We start from the raw sequence: 20,917 nt of genomic DNA on the forward strand, positions 1-20,917 counted from the left end.
AGGCTTTATCGTTTGGTTTTAACATAAATGTTTGGTGATTGACAAGGAATGCCTTGTAGATCGACCACTTGTCTAGACTCTACAGCCTAGCGCTTACCCTTAAAAGTAGGAGGATACATATGCAAATAAAGGATGACTGGTCATTGATCAGAATAATCAGACCCGATTGTGATGTCACAATCTGAGCAGGCTGGAATTCCAGGTATTTTTTTCAAACTCTTCCACAAAAAGGGCATTATCATCATTTTCACAATCATTTACAAAAACTGGAAAACCACACTATACATCGTCTTGCCCAACCCACGGATTCACAACACTTACTGTCGGCTATGATGACAGGTGCACCGGTAACCGTGGTGATGACATAGCCTATCCTGCTTCGGCCTATCCCCGTGTACTGAGTAAAAAATATCCTCTTGTCTGCAAAGTCAAAATCCAGTGCCACCACATTATAGCCCAGGTTGATAGTAGGGTAGGGGCTAGTGTGATCGGAGGAGTCTAAACGTAAACTATTCATGGTGTAGTCCGTGGTGAATACCAGGAATTCGTCCAGACCGTAGCCACACGACACTCCATTGTTGAGGAGCGAGCCGTGGGCGCAGGCGCAAGTGGGTCTCTCCTGCTCGGGCAGGGCGAAGCAGAGCTGCTGGCAGCGCCCATTGTCCTCCTGGCACGGGTTGAAGCCCACCAGGTTGGCAGCGGTGGGCTGCACGTGGGAGTTGAAGACCACCACGTCCGTGAGCCCGTCAATGCCGTCGCGGATCACCTGGTGATGACAGTGGCGTGGTTATTTCCGTCTTTGAATGTGAAAAGACACTATTTTGTGCTTTGTGATTTTGTGTTACTTTTGTGCAGCTTGTCTAGGAATTGTATGCTGTGGGTTTACTCGTTGCAACATAAATTACAAGTATTCTGTTATGTTACTTTGATAATTCATTTTTAAGACACTAGGCTAAATAAAGCTACTTCATAATCACCTCTGGCTGGGTCGTATTCGCTGGATCCTTGCTGGCCTGGAAAAGCTTCCCGAGCTTTCTATCCACCCACAACATAGAATTCCCAAATATCGACAATCCATAGGGAGCCGGGTATCGACTCCCATAACGGACAATCTCCCTCTGTGTCCCATCGGGCGCCATGCGCGAAATCATATCCAGCACGTCGTCTGTCCAGTACAGGAAATCGTTGGTGTAGTCGACAGTGAGGCCGCGTGGCGATGCCAGGCTCTCGGAGGCTAACACGGTGCGGTTGGCACCATCTAGCTGGGCACGTTCTAGAATAGAAAATAATACATTTGTTACACACACATTGAAAGGCACAGGATGCAGCACCACTGGATGGAAAGCTATTTTGGGGGTTAAGGGCCTTGCTGAAGGGCACAACGGTAGTGGTGGTAATGACACCAGCAGCCCTCCAGTAGCCAGTTCAATTCCCACTTTTGTATATTGTAAGGTGTTTTCTGACTTTATTGAACAGAGAGAGAGGGTGAGTGGGGAAAGATAGAGAAGTTGTGTCAAAGGGCAATAGGCCGGATTCAAACCTATGCCAACCCTTTAGACGTGTGCAGGAGACAGCGGCTTAGACCGCTAGACCACCCTAGGTCACTGTTCTCATCGCCCAGCCGGGGACCTGAAACAGCAACCTTTCGGTTATTGGTCAACCTCTATAACCTCTGGACTACCTACCAATTTTGGGGTTCTGGCCTCCGTCGGCCCAGAAGAGAAAACGGAGTTTGGGGCTGACTGCAAGGTCACTGGGCCGGTCCTCAGTGGACTTGAGGAGGACCGTGCGGTAGGGGGTTTCGAGGCGGGTCACCTCCAAGTAGGTCTGGGCCTCAATAGCGTTGGTGAAGTAGAGGTTGCCTAAGGGGGAGAGTATGGGAGAAAGAACATTTAGGGAGTGAACAACATTTATATTGAGGGATACCTGGACCTTTTTGAAATGAGGAAAAATATTTTTTACCTGGCCCTCCCCGAGCATAAAAAAAACTGAACATGTAACCCCCCTCCAAAAATAATTATTTAAACAAAATATCAGGGAATATTAAATCCCTTTTTAGTAGGCTATCAATGTTGCAGACGTGCTTTCTATCAAAATAAACCCGTGGTTGAGAACCACTGCTGTATTCATACCACATTCATGTTATCCGCTAGAAGGAGGCATTTACCAATTTAAGCATCCACACTAGAAGAAAGTTTACATTCTACAGTAGCCTACACCTGTCAATCAACTGTCAACGCATCCTACTGCACGCCATAGGCCTATTAATAAGGTGATAGCACAGACCATTCAGTGCTTCAAAGTGTGTTCATTGTTATTGTGACAACTGCAAATAATATTTCAAATACATGTAGCTTAATGAAAATGTTAATCAAATGTTGAAATTCAACAACAAACGCTGTTTAGCCTGCACATCTTTTACATCGTGTCATTGATTTCCTCGTTGCTCATGTGTTTTGAAAGTGATTTCCATTTTTCTAATGGATGTAAATTCATTTGGATCCTCTTCCCTCGCCGTCTTTCTATCCTGTGCAACCATTTAATAGGCTACTTCTGTGCAACAATGTTATCATCACTGCACTTTCTCTCCGCAACTTTCCCCGACAGTTCATTTGGCCAATGCCTATTTTACATTCAGCAGTAGCAAGAAAGCCTTCAACTCTCCACGAAAAGCCTATAATACCTAGTATAAAGAAAATGCAACAGCAAAAAAAAAAATCCTATCGTTTTTGTAGCCTATAGCTTTTCCTGGGATTTCACGAGAAGAGGAATAGCAGAGGCTTGCGTCTGTAGCCTATAGCATATTGCGCACGGGAATAGCTGGAAGAGAGAGGCAAGAATTCTAAAAACAAAAAGTGATGCAATCAGTCTCTCCTTTACTTTTAGCCAAGAGAAACTGGCATGCAATAGTATTGATACTAGCCCTCTGATTAGAGTGAACCAAATAAATAAAAAAGCACAATGCGCCGAATAGAACTGGTGTAGACCTTAGCGTGAAATTCTTGCTTGCGAGCCCTTCTCAACGATGCAGAGTAAAATAGTAACACGAGGAATAAAATACACAAGAATGGAGGTATATACAGGGAGTGCCATACAGCCTAGGCCTGATTATACAATCATTTGGATCATTTATGGGTCTACAGTTTACAATGTCCTGAAAGGTACATTAGCAGGCTACTCATTTGGTGTATTTTGATCACATCACTAAGCAGTCTCTCTCTCTCTCTCTCTCTCCTTTTAAATTCCCAGCCAGGGGCGTATTCATTACGGAAACAGTTTACTGTTGATAACCAAACGAAAACAAACAGAGCAAAACGAGAGTTTATATTTGTAGGTCCCTACCCGTTTCATCCTGTTCGCTTCCGTTTAAGAAAGGTTTTGCAACAGAACCATCGTGATGAATATGCCCCAGTTCTTTTGGGTTGTACGTCAAAGTTACACAGAGTCTAATTCAATGCGTAAATTCCGAAATGCTGACAAATACTAACATTCAATCGATTAGAAATTACATGACCCTCCCCTGGACTAAATAAAAAGTACTAAACCCCCCCCCCCCCCATTTTCCTCCAGGTAACAATTGCATGAAGTCATTTCAACCAGTTTTTCCTGCTGGATGTGGCATATAGATGAGGATCTGTACCAGAACTATTTACAACTCGGAGTATGTCTCTCAACTCTTTACATCATGGATCCTAACCTGAGATCCAGTCCACAGCCATCCCTTGTATACCACCTCGGCCGATGCCTTGGTGGACGACGGGAGTGAAACTTCCACCGTCTGTCTGGGCCCTGAAGATCCCTCTGTACGAGCTGGAAGTGCTGTTGTCGATCCAGTAGATGTACCTAGAGGCGACGTGGACATCCAGCTTGTCCATCACAGAGTAAGAGTCTGCAGTGGGTAAAGACATGTTAACTTATCGAGATACTCAGTTACCGTGTAAATTAGTAACAAAGTTGGGTATAGATTCGTGAAAGAGGATTCATGACAAGATGTGTTTCAGACATAGACTTAGGGTATATTTAGGTCCGGTTACTTTATAGAAAGAGTTAGGGCAACGTACATCCAGCAACAGGCACCATGGCCTCCGAGTGGTCGGAGCTGTTGATGTGGAAGCCTCGGATAAGTCTGGGGGTGGAGACCACTGCGTAGGAGTCGTACTGCACGCAGGTGGTGCCATCCGGTGAAGGCACTAAGCCCGTGGTGCAGACACATGTCTTCTGGCCCCCAGGCTTGGGCAAACACAGGTGGGGACAGGCCCCATTGTTGGTGCTGCAACCGTTGGTGGTGCCTGCCGAGTCTGGGGAAGAAGAGAAAGGATGAGAAATTAACTTGAGATATAATGCCTGTGTAGAACACATTATGTTCACAAAAATCTCCCACTGACACCAACTTGCATGATTACATGAAATTTCAAGGACCTTTTAATCTACTTGGTGGCAAATGTACCCAATATCGGATCAGTAAAATGTTCCGTATCATACTCTACATACTGTCGCTCTCTGTTGAAAAAAGACTAACGGATGAAGACTAGAAGATCAGCTGTAGGTAGCCACACTCACTGTCTCGGGCGTGGACTTTGAGGGCTCGGACTCCTGTCATCCCACTCCTCAGCACGACCATGTTGGCCCCGGTGCCCTTGTCCACCCTCTCGATGACCTCGTAGTCCAGGTCGGTGTAGTAGAGGTAATCCTGGTGCACTGTGAGGCCCCAGGGGTGGGACAGCTGGCTCACTATGGTCACCCTGCTGACCCCGTCCATCGTACCACACTCAATCTGTTCACAGGGAAAGGGAGAGTAGAGGGAGTCAGGGACATTTAGAGTTACTGTATGTTGCAGTTGCCGCACTATTCAATACAATTCAGTACAACCTTATTTGTCCCCTTAGGGTAATTATTACTAGGGCTAGTGGTGTTTCAGACACATACAACAACACGTATATGATATGCAATAAAGTTGTGTGCACTAAATGAGAAATGAATACGACAGTGGTTGTGCGCGTTCGCGCATGCATGTCCGTCTGTCCGTCCGTCCGTGTGGTCCTTTGTAGCTCAGTTGGTAGAACATGGCGTTTGTAACGACAGGGTAGTGGGTTCGATTCCCTGGACCACCCATACATAACATGTATGCACACATAAGTCACTTTAGTGTCTTCTAAATGGCATATATTCTCCTCAAGTCTGCAGACGACACAACAGTAGTAGGCCTGATTACAGACAATGACGAGACAGCCTACAGGGAGGACGTGAGGGGAGTGATGCCAGGAAAATAACCTCTCCGTCAATGTCATCTAAAAACGAAGGAGCTGATCGTGGACTTCAGGAAACAGCAGAGGGAGCACACCCCGATCCACATAGACGGGACCGCAGTGGAGAAGGTGGAAAGCTTCAAGTACCACGGCGTACACATCACAGATGATCTGAAATGGTCCACCCACACAGACAGTCTAGTGAAGAAGGCGCAACAGTGCCTCTTCAACCTCAGGAGGCTGTAGAAATTCGGGATGGCCCCTAAGACCCTAACAAACTTTTATAGATGCCCAATAAAGCACATCCTGTCGGGCTGTATCACCGCCTGGTAAGGTAACTGCACCGCCCGCAACCGCAGGGCTCTCAAGAGGGTGGTGCGGTCTAGCCAACGCATCACCGGGGACACACTGCCTGCCCTCAAGTACACCTTCCACACCCGATGTCACAGGAAGGCTTAAAAGATCATCAAGAACATCAACCACCCAACCCACGGCCTGTTCTCCCTGCTATCATCCAGAAGGCGAGGTCAGTACAGGTGCATCAAAGCTGGGACCGAGAGACTGAAAAACAGCTTCTTTCTCAAGGCCATCAGACTGTTAAATAGCCATCATTAGCCGGCTACCACCCGTTACTCAACACTGCACCTTAGAGGCTGCTGCCCTATATAAATAGACATGTAATCACTGTAATACTGCTTTACTCATCTCATATGTATATACTGTATTCTATTATACTGTATTTTAGTCAATGCCACTACGACATTGCTCCTCCAAATATTGATATATTTCTTAATTCAATTATTTTACTTTTAGATTTGTGTGTACTGTTGTGAATTGTTAGATAGCTCCAACAGTGCAGTACTAGGAACACAAGCATTTCGCTACACCGGTAATAACATCTGCAAATATGCGTATGTGACCAATCAAATTTGATATATTTGTTTCTGTGTAACTCGGTACCCACCACTCCGGTGCCGGCTACGCCCCAGTACAGCTTGCTCATAGCGATGTCTGCGGTGATAAACCCAATGATCCCCTGGTTGACGGTGTAGAGGTTCCTCAGGTTGCCTCCATCCATGTCAGCACTGGCAACCTTAGGAGGTACACCACTGTCTGTGCCCCGGTCTGTCCAGAACAATTGACTATCAAGCAGGAAGTCAGAAAGTTCAATATTAATTAGTACTAGCGTTAGTACTAATCCACTGATGATGACATGGAATGAAGACTAACTAGCAATTCAAAATATGTCTGGTGTTGACTTTCCCTATAACGTTATGAAATGCTTGGTACAATGTTGGTATAAAGTCACATTGATTATTTTACTTCCTAAATAGATCAGTAGCCAACAAACTGTTCAGTATCATTACTTGACAATTAAACATGCAGGATGACACACACACATACAGTACAACTTCTTTGTCAGTATTATATTCATTTAGTTGTATCCTTTGTAACTAGTAATAATGATACACAGATGAGTGTTTACCCTCTGGCTGGGTCCAGGGCTATTCCAATAGGCTCCCCTGCTCCCTCTGGCTTCCCTGTGTTTGTGATGAGGGTCTTCCTGTAGAGTTGAACTCCATCCACACGAATGACCTACGGTAGATGAGAAACTTGCTATATCATGTTGAATTAATACATTATAACCACGTTACTACCAACACGGTTAAAAGACTACATTATGCAAAGTAAAGAGATAGAGTCACAATTAGCATGAAACTACTCAGTTATCATCTCTATATTGGATCCAGTAACACCTTGAGCCAAGTAATGACATTGTATCTCTACAAAAGTAAGTCAGATAATAGTCTATACATCATTTACAGTGAGGACATGACACTCTACCTCTATTGCTTTATTAGTTGGATTAGTGTAGTACATCATGCGAGTTATCCAATCAAAAGCCAGACCAGAGGGCGAGCCAATGATTGCAGCTGGAGCAAACAGAGTCCTATTGGTTCCATCAGTTTTCACCCTGTAAATGGAGCTCTGCGAGTGGGAGACAGCAAACAATTAACTTATATTAGACTCGAATCCAGACTTGAAATAAGTGAGTTTTGAGGTGTTGGGTTCTAATTGGAAATATCCTTATTCATGTTACCATATTAGAACTGGGTGTATGGAAATCTAAGTGAGAGAGAGCGGAGCCCAGAAAATGTACATTCTGTCAGAACATGTTGTTGTCAAATCTCATGTATCCTATGGGGAGAGAGAAAGAGTAACAGTCTGGTTTCAGTCGCTGATAAGGTTGTATAGCCGTGGATTAGGGAGAAGTGAGGAACGTGGGCCGAGGTCAGGTCAGATGTAGTGAGCAGGAACAGTCCTATGACATACACACACAGGAGGCAAGGCCGTGACTACATCCATGAGAGGAATCACTTAAGTTCCTGCCCAGCAATAGAGATGTATTGGCTGTCTAGATGTGCAAGAAGTGGACTCTGCCCAGTAGAGGGTATAAATATATGCACTTGTGTAAACATGTCTTTGTCTTTTCAGCTGTTTGGACTTGGTGGGTGAATAAACTTGGTTTGAGCTTTTCCTGAGTTGTCCGTTTGAGTTTTTACTCTGTTTGTCAGAACCTAACAGGGGCAAATCCTCCTCTGACATCAATGTGTGAGTTAAGCAAGAGTCTAGTTAAGTGTGTGCATATTAAGCTGGGATTCTGCCCTTACAGCATTCAAAATGGTTCAAGTTGCAAGATTCCAGTAACCGTCCCATTTTTTCCCTCAAGAAATTCTGGTTGAAGGATTCCAGATTCTCTGCTTATTCCTGCCCTATTAAGGGAATCTCACAACCGGGATTTCTTGAAAACCTGGAAATTTTGCAAAACCAGATTTTTGCAACCCTTAAAATGGTAGTGGCTTATTTACTGTGAGCAACTTGTCACTCACCGAGCCCTGCACCCAATAGACAAACTGCTCCTGGTCGTCAAAGTCAATGTCCCGCCCCTGAGTGATGCCAGACACGGGTGCGATGGCGTTGTTGGAGGGGTCGGCCGGGTCCACAGGGATGCCGAAGATCACAGTCTCCCTCACCACCATAAGGAACGGAGTGTCATCTGAGGTAGAGACAGAGTAGGATAGAAAGGGATGAGGTGGAGTGGAGTGGAGTGGAGTGGAATATGAAAGAGACAAGCAAGACAGAAAAGCAAAATCAACCATAGTTTTTTTCTGATTGGCCTTTGCAATATCATTATCTCCATTTATCATGTCATGACAAATACATAACACATTTGCCTTCATACAGAATAGTATAAATCAGAGTGGTACAGAAAACAATACAATTGATTAGGACTAGAAAAAAAATCCCTCAAATAGATGAGTTAAGAGAGATGCTACAAGCCTATCATTAGAGCTGCTGTTAGGGTACCTTTGATGCAGGTGCGCCCATCACTGTTGAGGTTCCAGCCAGACTGGCAGTGGCAGGTGTAGTACCTGGGCCTAAAGCCAGACAGTAGGCACAGCTGACTGCACAGGTGCTCCGCGCATGGGTTGATTGCTGCATAGTGGAAAACAATGGAACAATAATGTCAATGGAACTATAAAGTCATGCTTTATCCACTACTAGTGCTGAGCGATTAGTGCTTTTTGAGGTCAGTTCGGTTTCGGTTCAATTATTTAAAAATAATCACGGTTTTCGATTATTTATATATATATATATTTATTTATTTATTTATTTTATTTTTTAAACGTTAAATGCCTTATGCAATACATTTATGTCTGTTGAATGCTGTAACAACAATAAAACAATGAATAAAAGTCCAATGATGGTAGTGGCTGCCCATTACTGCTTATTAACCATAATTTATTCACATTACCTTACTTTAATACAATATTACAGTTGCTGTGTATATTACATTTGTTTTAGGCTTATTTGATGACTTTATTATTTCATTTCCAAGTCATCATCTCATCTCTATAGAGCTGCTGCCTATGCGGTCTGACAAAATCACTGTTTTAGTAATTCTTCAAAGTAAATAAGGCTAAATACCAACTATCAACCACATATCATGTATTTTCAGGTAGAGATGCCTCACGAAGCTCTCTATCCCTCTCGCTTGTGCCTTCTTCTGTCCCTTCTCTCCATCTCAGACCGGACAATGGGTTATGGTTATAGTTAATTATCACATTTTCTGCACTAAACTACGTTGTCACGTTCGTCGTATAGAGGAGACCAAGGCGCAGCCTGATATGAATACATTCTTCTTTTAATAAAGAAAGAATACTAAACAAATTAACAAAACGACCGTGAAGCTATATAGAAGTGCAGAACAGGCAACTACACATAGACAATAACCCACAAAACCAAAATGGAAAATGGCAACCTAAATAGGATCCCCAATCAGACAACTATAAACAGCTGTCTCTGATTGGGAACCAATTCAGGCCACCATAGACCTACATTACCTAGACATACAAAAAACCCATAGATATACAAAAACCTTAGACAGGACAGAAACACACATACCCACCCTCGTCACACCCTGACCTGACCAAAATAATACATAAAACATAGATAACTAAGGTCAGGGCGTGACTGTACCCCCCCTCCCCCCAAAGGTGCGGACTCCCAACCGCAAACCTGAACTTATAGGGGAGGGTCCGGGTGGGCATCTACCCTCGGTGGCAGCTCTGGTTCTGGACGCCGCCCCCCATCTTTACACTGGTCCCTCCGCCTTTGTGGAGCTGAACCGTGGCCCATCACCGGAGGCTCTGAACTGTGGATCCTCGCCGTGTGGATCCATGTTCGTCATAACGAGGAGACCAAGGCGCAGCGTGATAAGAATACATTCTTCTTTAATTAAGAAAGAACACTTAACAAACTAACAAACTAACAAAACAGACGTGAAGCTACAATAACAAGTGCTGTCAGGCAACAACACACAGACAATAACCCACAAAACCAAAATGGAAATTGGTGGCCTGAATTGGTTCCCAATCAGAGACAGCTGTTTATCGTTGTCTCTGATTGGGGATCCTATTTATGTTGCCATTTTGGTTTTGTTGGTTATTGTCTATGTGTAGTTGCCTGTCAGCGCTTGTTATTGTAGCTTCACGGTCGTTTTGTTATAGTTTGTTAAGTGTTCTTTCTTAATTAAAGAAGAATGTATTCTTATCACGCTGCCCCTTGGTCTCCTCGTTATGACGAACATAGAACATAGAACTCCCTACTACAACGCACAGTTCAGGCTTGATCTGATTTCTCTAGAGAAACTGCATTGCCCTCACCAAAAAAAAAATGGTATTCAAATAATTTAACAATAACCAGAATTTATTTTAATTGTTCAGCACTATCCACTATAAACAAATGGTAAGTTTGAATGTTTTATGGATGTATTTTGAAAGTAACCCGCTGGTTGTTAGAATGTCATCCAGAATGTTTTGGAACATTACCTACTGTTTGTTTGAATGTTACCTGCTGGTTGTTTGATGGGGTGGTCCATGACAATGCCCATGGGCTGGAAGACGTTGGTGATCACGGTGGTCGTGTTTCCCCCGTGGAACTTGTTGGTCCTCAGGACCTGGTAAGAATAGCGCTCCGACCAGTAGATGTGGTCCTCGAAGATGGTCATACCGTGGGGGTGTTGAAGAACCTACAGAGAGGTAGGGGGAAGGACAGAGTGGTGGAGAAACCGGGATTTATAAAGGATAAAAGGGTGACACTTTACTGAAAGCCAACGTGTTCAATCCTTTATTACATGTTATAGTTTGAGCCTTTATAATGTCTTATCATACAACTTGTTACATGTTATAGTTTGAGCCTTTATAATGTCTTATTATACAACTTATTACAACTTATTACATGTTATAGTTTGAGCCTTTATAATGTCTTATTATACAACTTATCACAACGTATTACATGTTAGTTTGAGCTTTTAAAATGTCTTATTATACAACTTATCACAACTTATTACATGTTATAGTTTGAGACTTTATAATGTCTTACTATACAACTTATCATGTATTTATATAGCAGTTATTTAGCCACAAACATGAGATGATAATAAGACATTATAAAGGGTCATAAATGCTTATGCTCAAGTCTTCCAATACAATGCATTACCATCTGCATTAAGTGTCACGCCTTGGTCTTAGTATTTTGTGTTTTAGTTAATTAGTTGGTCAGGCCAGGGTGTGACATGGGTTTATGTTGTTGTATTTCATAGTGGGTTTTTTGTAGTATTTGGGATTGCGGCTGAATAGGGGTGTTGCATAGGTTTGGCTGCCTGAGGCGGTTCTCAATCAGAGTCAGGTGATTCTCGTTGTCTCTGATTGGGAACCGTATTTAGGTAGCCTGGGTTTCACTTTGTATTTCGTGGGTGATTGTTCCTGTCTCTGTGTTAGTGTTCACCAGACAGGCTGTATAGGTTTTTCACGTTCCGTTTGTTGTTTTTGTATTTATTCGTTATTTCATGTATAGTTCCGTTATTTGTTTCATTAAAAAACATGAGTAACCAACACGCTGCATTTCGGTCCGACTCTCTTTCGACAAACGAAGAACGCCGTTACATTAAGTGTTAACAATGAATGCGATAGTGTAGGAAGTAGTGCCATGAGAACAAATGATTCATGGGCCCTTACAATAAGAATAAGATACTAGTGTACAGTGTCCATTTTAGGACAACCTCAGCCTGCTGCTTTTACCCATGCTCACCATATCACTGGCCATGACCTGGAAGCGGTTGTTGCCGTTGTAATCGCAGTAGTCAATGTACTTGAGGTAGGCGTCAGCAAAGTAGACCCGGCGCGTGGTGTAGTCCAGGGCCAGACCGTTGGGCCAGTAGAGCTTGGTGGTGACAATGGCCTGTCTCCCGGTGCCGTCCAAGTAGGCCATCTCTATCCTCGGGTTCTGACCCCAGTCTGACCAGAACATTACGTTGGTGCTGGGAAAGGTCAAATGACAAATCAATTATGATAATGTTTTTTAACCTTTGCTGTGCTGTGATTGTGCAGTGAATAAGGTAGATGTCGAGAACTCAACAGAGAGAAAAATAATGCACAATAATGATTCAAAGAACAACATGTAAAGTAAAATGCAGTGGTGCTGGATAATTTAGCAATTCTTTATTTGAAGGGTTCCTAAAAAGGTGCAGCATAACACATTCATAAGCAGTAATTAAGTAACTTAAGTAATTCATAATTTGAGCATTTGTTGACAGGAATTTAATGAATTATTGTCTACTGCTCATGAATGTGCTATGTATGGTTAATGCATGTGCTATGTATGGTTAATGAATGTGCTATGTATGGTTAATGAATGTGCTATATATGGTTAATGCATGTGCTATGTATGGTTAATGAATGTGCTATGTATAGTTAATGAATGTGCTATGTATGGTTAATGCATGTGCTATGTATGGTTAATGCATGTGCTATGTATGGTTAATGCATGTGCTATGTATGGTTAATGCATGTGCTATGTATGGTTAGTGAATGTGCTATGTATAGTTAATGAATGTGCTATGTATGGTTAATGCATGTGCTATGTATGGTTAATGCATGTGCTATGTATGGTTAATGCAGGTGCTATGTATGGTTAATGCATGTGCTATGTATGGTTAATGAATGTGCTATGTATAGTTAATGAATGTGCTATGTATGGTTAATGCATGTGCTATATATGGTTAATGAATGTGCTATGTATGGTTAATGCATGTGCTATGTATGGTTAATGCATGTGCTATGTATGGTTAATGCATGTGCTATGTATGGTTAATGCATGTGCTATGTATAGTTAATGAATGTGCTATGTATGGTTAATGCATGTGCTATGTATGGTTAATGCATGTGCTATGTATGGTTAATGCATGTGCTATGTATAGTTAATGAATGTGCTATGTATGGTTAATGAATGTGCTATGTATGGTTAATGAATGTGCTATGTGTGGTTAATGAATGTGCTATGTGTGGTTAATGAATGTGCTATGTGTGATTAATGAATGTGCTATGTGTGGTTAATGAATGTGCTATATATGGTTAATGAATATGCTATGTATGGTTAATGAATGTGCTATGTATGGTTAATGAATGTGCTATGTATGGTTAATAAATGTGCTATAAAATCCTTATGTAGGTACCTTTCAGTGTTACTGATCATTCAATCATTGCTGTGTTCCTATGGTTAGCAGTGAAAGGCCTTACTGGTTTCGGGGGTCCAGAGCCAGTCCACGGGGGCTAGTGACGTTCTTGTTGAGGAGAACCTTCCTGAAGCGGCCGTCCAGAGTGGACACCTCGATGTTCTCCATCACCGAGTCGGTCCAGTAAAGGTTCCTCGCCACCCAGTCCACAGCTATGCTCTCCGGTACCATTAGACCAGTGGAGAACACCTAGAACCACAGAAGAACAAAGTGTGGTATATTAGAACACTGTAGACCCTAGGGGAGTTCAATTTCATGTGCTTGAATTCTTGCCGTTACAAATAAATATTATAAATATTTGGGATATTCAGCGTGTCATATAGGTCATACTGTTATATTGTGTTAATACGGATGAAATATTAAGAATCCTAATAAGGCACAGCATTCTGACGTATGTTAAATAACTATATTTGTTATTAAAAACTGGACGAAGGCTTTTTTTCTTGGAGCAATAACCGAAAAATAAGCATCATTCAGCGTGTTCCTAACGTATGTTCTCAGACCTCGCGTCTGTCCGTGCCGTTCTGGAAGGAGGTAAAGATCTTCTTCAGCGAGGCGTCGGCCCAGTAGATTCTGCTGGTCAAGCGGTCAAAGTCAACGGTCACGATGTCGGAACCGCTGACCACAGGGTGGATGAGGGGCGGTTGGAGGTTGACTTTGTTGGAGATGATCTGACTGCGCTTGGCAACTAGGAGCGTGGCTGCTGTGGGGTCTGCGGGTAAACAAATAAATAGGAAGTACAAGAAAAGTATTTCACAATAGATTAGAGGGAGTTAGAGTTTAGGTTAATACAAATATATTGTAATAACAAATATTTGCTAACAAATGTTTTTCCAAAACAATATCTTACTTTGTATTCGCCAATAAAAACGATTGGGATTAGTTTTTTTACTGTTAATGCCAAAATAATCACATCTCTTTCACCTCAAAATTATAAAGATACATGTATTCTGTCGAAGTGCAACTAGCAATGAACAAACAGCTCAAATGTCAGATTGCACCCTTACCGGCGGCTTTGCAGGAGCGACTATCGGCCTCCAGCAGGTAGCCGTCTGAGCAAGAGCAGCGGAAGGAGCCTCTCTCATTGTAGCACTGCTGGCTACACCAGCCTGGGATGGAACACTCGTCGATGTCGTCGCAGGTCTTGGAGTCGTTGAGGAGCTGGTAGCCTGGTTGACAGGTACACTCTGCTCCGAAAGGACCCTGGATACAGCCGTCACTGCAGCCCCCGCTGTTCAATGCGCAGTCCTCCTGGTCTATGGAGGGAACAAACATGGAGGCATGTTTATTGGTTCACCTGCTCAGGGACAGTAGAGATGAATAACTCGTTTAGCTAAATCTAGTACAATGCATCACATTTCTCCTTGAGAGTTATGTTTTAATTACAGTATATGTGTCACTGTTAAATAAACGTAATATGTAAACATATTAAAATGTTAGACCAAACGTATCTGGACACCTGCTCGTCGAACATCTCATTCTAAAATCATGGGCATTAATATGGAGTTGGTCCGCCCTTTGCCGCCATTCTAACAGCCTCCACTCTTCTGGGAAGGCTTTCCACTAGATGTTGGAACATTGCTGCGGGGACTTGCTTCCATTCAGTCACAAGAGCATTAGTAAGGTCAGGCACTGGTGTTGGGCATTAGGCCTGGCTCACTGTCGGTGTTCCAATTCTTCCCAAATGTGTTCGATCAGGTTGAGATCAGGGCTCTACGCAGGCCAGTCAAGTTCTTCCACACAGATCGACAAATCATTTCTGTATGGACCTCACTATGTGCACAGGGGCATTGTCATGCTGAAACAGGAAAGGGTCTTTCCCAAACTGTTGACACAAAGTTGGAAGCACAGAATCGTCTAGAAGATCATTGTATGCTGTAGCGTTAAAATTCCCCTTCACTGGAACTAAGGGGCCTAGCCCGAACCATAAAAAACCCAGACCATTACTCCTCGTCCACCAAACTTTACAGTTTGCACTATGCATTCGGGCATGTATCATTCTCCTGGCATCTGCCAAACGCAGATTCTTACGTCAGACTGCCAGATGGTGAAGAGTGATTCATCACTCCAGAGAACGCGTTTCCACCACTCCAGCCGTCGCTTGGCTTTGCGCATGGTGATCTTAGGCTTGTGTGCAGCTGCTCAGCAATGGAAACCCATTTCATGAAGCTCCCGATGAACAGTTATTGTGCTGACGTTGCTTCCAGATGCAGTTTGGAACTCGGTAGGGAGTGTTGCAAACGAGGACAGACCATTTTTACGCGCTTCAGCAATCGGCGGTCCCATTCTGTGAGCTTGTGTGGCCTACCACTTTGCTGCTGAGCCGTTGATGCTCCTAGAAGTTTCTGCTTCACAATAACAGCCCTTACAGCTGACTGTGGCAGCTCTAGCAGGGCAGAAATTTGGCAAACTGACTTGTTAGAAAGGTGGCATCGTATGACAGTGAAACATCACTGAAAAAGTCACTGAGCTCTTCAGTAAGGCCATTCTACTGCCAATTCTACTGGCTATGGAGATTGCATGGCGGTGTGCTCGGTTTTATACACCTGTCAGCAATGGGTGTGGCTGAAATAGCCAAATCCACTAATTTGAAGGGGTGTCCACATACTTCTGCATATAGAGTGTATGTTGTCACATGTTAAAGTCACACTAGTACCACTACTACTTATTGCATGGCGCCCTCACCTAACATGGACAGACTAAAACAAGTCTTCACTCAACATCCATGACCATTTAAAAAATGTATATCACATGTCAATCTTAACATCAACATTTGAGGCGCTAGTCAATATACCCTAGGAAAGGGGAGCAAACACATAAGGTGACCTTTCAAGAGAGGTCAGTAATGTCTATTCACACACCATCACTTGTCTTGTTGAGCAATTTCTTTCATTTTGTACTTCAATCACCGAAACAGACAGGCAAAGTCAGAGACAACTGCATGTAACGTCATTGTCAGCCTGACTAAGACCTTCCGGTAGTGCTGAGGATTTTTAAACAATTACTTGAGCTATGTCAGTTCAATTTGTCTTTTTTTGTTTGAAATCAGATCAAGCCCGAACTGTGCGATGTACACTGAACAAAAAAATAAACGCAACATGCAACAATTTCAAATTTTACTGAGTTTAAGTTCATATAAGGAAATCAGTCAATTGAAATACATTCATTAAGCCCTAATCTATGGATTTCACATGACTGGGAATACAGATATGCATCTGTTGGTCACAGATATCTTTAAAAAAAAAGTAGGGTCGTGGATCAGAAAACCAGTCAGTATCTGGTGTGACCACCATTTGACTCATGCAGCGTGACACATCTCATTGGCATAGAGTTGATCAGGCAGTTAATTGTGGCCTGTGGAATGTTGTCCCACTCCTCTTCAATGCCTTTGCGAAGTTGCTGAATATTGGCTGGAACTGGAACACGCTGTGCATTCAAATTGCCATCGATAAAATTCAATGTTAGCTTATCCCTGCCCTACCATAACCCCACCACCACCATTGGGCACTCTGTTCACAACGTTGACATCAGAAAACTGCTCGCTCACACAACACCATACTCGCTTTCTGCCATCTGCCCGGTACAGTTGAAACTGGGATTAATCCGTGAAGAGCACACTTCTCCAGCGTGCCATTGGCCATCGAAGGTGAGCATTTACCCACTGAAGTTGGTTACTACGCCGAACTGCAGTCAGGTTGAGATCCTGGGAGGACAACGAGCACGCAGATGAGCTTCTCTGAGACAACTTTGTGCAGAAATGATTTGGCTGTCCAAACCCACAGTTTCATCAACTGTCGGGGTGGCTGGTCTCAGACAATCCTGCAGGTGAAGAAGCCGGATGCAGAGGTCCTGGGCTGGCGTGGTTACAAGTGGTCTGCGGTTGTGATTCTCTAAAACGACGTTGGAGACGCCTTATGGTAGAGAAATGAACATTAAATTCTCTGGCAACAGCTCTGGTGGATATTCCTGCAGCATGCCAATTGCATGCTCCCTCAAAAATTTTTAGCATTGTGTTGTGTGACCGAAATGCACATTTTAGAGTGTCCTTTTGTTGTGCCTTGCACAAGGTGCACCTGTGTAATGATTATGCTGATTAATCAGATTCTTATGATATGACACAGCTTTTAGGTGGATGGTTCGTTTTGGCAAAGGAGAAATGCTCGATGAAAGGGATGTAATGAATTTGTGTGCAACATTTTAGAGAAAAAAGCTTATGGAACATTTCTGGGATCTTTCATTTCAGGTCACGAAACATGGGACCAACACGTTAATATTATTGTTCAGTGTAGTAGTGAGTTGTAGTTTCTAACAGGCATTTGTTCTACATAGATCAGCACAGAAAACGTAGTAATTTTGATTTGATTTCAATTGAATTAACTACAATTACCACGCTCCATTGCGAGTCTACTTGTGCAGTCTGTGTGGGGCAGACACTTAGAGGGAGAGAAAACAAATTTAATGCACACAACTGAAATATTTTATAAAAGTAATGTGAATAAATGATGGTTAATATTACTTATAAAAGTCATATCACTTAGTGATAAGCAGTAATGGGCTGTCACTACCCTCATGGGACTTGAATTAATACGTATATTCTGTGTTGTTACAGCATTCAACCCACATAATGCATAGTGCATGTAATGTAAAAAAAATATATTATATTTTAATAATCTAACCGAAACCGAACTCAAAAAGCATTCATCTCTCATTACTACCTCAGGTCAAAACCAAGCACAATAACACTGCGGGAGCACTCAACAGTGTGCAGGCATCTTTCTTGATGACTTCACTTGTGTACCTGAAAGTTCTTACATGTCATACACTACTTCTAAACTAGAAACGTCCTTGTCACTCACTGCAGAGGGGTGACTCATCAGCTCCATTTGGACAGTCCCGCTGTCCATCGCACACCTTCCCTAGGACGATGCACACCTGGTCAGTGGGGCACAGCCACTGGCCCGAGGGGCACATGAAAGGAAGCGTGGGGCAGTTCTGCTCATCGCTCATGTCCCTGCAGTCGTTGTCGCCGTCGCACACCTGATAATAACAATGACCACGATGGGAACAAGTCGATACACTCCCGTGCGTTTCAAATTTGTCCAATCAAATGAATTCATTCATTCATTCACTCACCCATCCACTCACTCACTCACTCACTCACCCAGCTCGGAGAGATGCAGTTGCCATTGGCGCACTGGAAATAGTTGATGTGGCATGTTACAGGCGGGCACGAGTTGTGTTCGTCCGAGCCGTCCTCGCAGTCGTGATGCCCGTCACACTCCCACTCGTCGGGCACGCACAGGCCGTCCGTCTGGCACTGGAACTCATCATTGTGGCAGAGGCCAGGTCCTCGCGTGGCTGCAGGCGTAAGAAATTAACACATTGACTGAGGAGTCCATAAAGGGCATTGGAGGGCTGAATATGATACAATAAATAGAATCATATATCTCAGATAAGCACAAATATTTGGCTTGATAAGTCCTTGCAATAAAATTCAAACACAGCCATACTCAAAGTTAGGAAGTATAAAGCAATTATTTTTCCTACGGGAAAAACAAAACTGAATTTGTCATATGACTCGAAATCTGAGTCAACTCAGGATGATGGTACAGGAAGCGGGTAGTGTTGACTTACGGCAGCCGCTCTCATCCGATTGGTCCCTACAGTCAAAGACCCCGTCGCAGCGGTAGATGCTACTGACACAATGGTCACCACTGGCACAGGCAAACTCATAGGCTGAACAGGAGAACTCTGAGAGGAGAGGAAGAGAAGAGGAGGTGTGGTAAAGGAGAAGAGGGAAAGGGGGATTTGTGGGCGGAGGAGAAGGGAGAGTATGAAAATGAGAGGGAAGAAAGAGCATAGTAGAGAAATAGAAAGGGTGAGGGAAAAACATTGCACAATATTGCAAAATACAAAACTTAGATTAACAAGAGTACTTAAAGAAATAGACGCTTATTAAAAAGAAATAGAAGCTTATTGAAAATAACTAATTCTCTCTTATGCATGCCAGTGGCAGAGCACACAAAGGAGGATAGTCTTAGATTACTCATCGTACCACAGTCCTTCTCATCGGAGCCATCCATACAGTCCTGGTCTCCGTCACACACGTAGGAGCTGTAGATGCAGCGGTGGTCGGGACAGAAGTAGTACCCAGGCTCACACGTAGCAATGGTCCCGTCTGTCAGAAGAGTCAGAGCAGGGTTTTTTCTGAATCAAAACTGGGCTTAGGTGGTTGACGCGACACCGGTGTGGCAGGGGGCACAGTTGGCCCATCGACACGGCTGAATTTTAGAGACATTTCAGAGGCCTCCCATCTTGGCGGTAGAGATTGTTAGTTAAAATATATAGGTCCATTATATTTTCTACATACTTCATATCTGGTATAGTCGTTTAAAGGTGCACTATGCGGAAATCGCTCTGCCATTTCCTGGTTGCGAAAATTCAAATTGTTCGCCTAATTTCAGTTTATGGGACAAAACAAGCAAGTATAGTCTAGAGAATCATCGTACCATCTAAACCCCTGTGAAATATATTTTCCATAACCAAAAATATAGCATTTTCAGCTGTTTGAAGCTGATGTACAAAATCGAAAGTAAAAGCACACATAGAACAGATCTACCGCTTCTTAGATTTGCTTTCAATGAGAATAACAGATCTATAATTCACACAAGTTACATATTGCAGCTTTACGTTTACATTAAAAGTGTTTTTCCATCCCGGGAAAAATCTCAGCCCAAAAAAAGTTTAAACAGTTTGGACTTAAAGACGACCTGAAAAAAAGGCCCGTCCACGGATTTCAATGGCAGAACAATCAGACAGATCAAACAATCAGACAACCTGACAGATTTATTAAGAGAGAGATCAATCCTTATAGTTCATGTTTTAGTTTATTAAAAAAATGTAACTATCCCTTTAACATCACGTCTGTTTGCTAAAGGTATGAGAGGATAAAGGATTGAGAAATGAGAAGTTAGGACTCGATGAGTCTGCACCTTCAAATAAAACAACACACAAATCAACAATGTAGTTCAGTACAATTCCGCAAGGCAATCATATACTGTGAAATATTTTCCTGGCTACCCAAATTCCTTGCTCCGTCCAAACGCTACGCCAACGGATGTTAATTTCTTGTCCGCAATGAGTCTGGATCTGAGTACCTCCCTGACCATTTCTACACCGCAAACACATTCTAACCATTCTGATTGGTCCCAGAAACAGATGGGTTCGGCCAGAGTCAGAAGTTGAACACACCAGAGAAAATTCATCATTGGCTTTGAACTGATTGAACACACCTGATTAATTGGTTTTGTACAAAGCATTTTAATTCAACACAAAAATTCATCATTGGCTTTGGTACACTGATTGGTTAGCGATGATCCAATCGCTGATTAATTGGTTTTGTACAACACCCCTCATTTTGACATCAACACAAACAACTTCCATGATGGCAGTCTCAGATTTAAGTATGTCGTGAACATATAGCAGCGGAAGAATTCCGTTTGAGTCGTCAGGCAAGTAAACATGTCCCTAGTCA

At 43.0% G+C, this 20,917-nt stretch overlaps 1 protein-coding gene across 1 annotated transcript in view; it reads right to left on the bottom strand.

Annotated features, from left to right (window-relative positions):
* lrp2b (low density lipoprotein receptor-related protein 2b) overlaps positions 1-20,917 on the bottom strand; it is a 108,594-nt gene that overhangs the window by 65,803 nt on the left and 21,874 nt on the right. Inside the window, 20 exon segments of the mRNA XM_064923650.1 lie at positions 322-766; positions 978-1,273; positions 1,686-1,862; positions 3,698-3,889; positions 4,062-4,298; positions 4,561-4,774; positions 6,211-6,388; positions 6,733-6,842; positions 7,092-7,235; positions 8,138-8,304; positions 8,616-8,744; positions 10,662-10,839; positions 11,901-12,129; positions 13,388-13,572; positions 13,887-14,095; positions 14,391-14,639; positions 18,240-18,420; positions 18,545-18,741; positions 19,018-19,134; positions 19,439-19,561. Coding sequence (XP_064779722.1) covers positions 322-766; positions 978-1,273; positions 1,686-1,862; positions 3,698-3,889; positions 4,062-4,298; positions 4,561-4,774; positions 6,211-6,388; positions 6,733-6,842; positions 7,092-7,235; positions 8,138-8,304; positions 8,616-8,744; positions 10,662-10,839; positions 11,901-12,129; positions 13,388-13,572; positions 13,887-14,095; positions 14,391-14,639; positions 18,240-18,420; positions 18,545-18,741; positions 19,018-19,134; positions 19,439-19,561 — 3,957 coding nt within the window.

This window comes from Oncorhynchus masou, chromosome 18 (assembly GCF_036934945.1).
Source record: "Oncorhynchus masou masou isolate Uvic2021 chromosome 18, UVic_Omas_1.1, whole genome shotgun sequence".
NCBI lineage: Eukaryota > Metazoa > Chordata > Actinopteri > Salmoniformes > Salmonidae > Oncorhynchus > Oncorhynchus masou.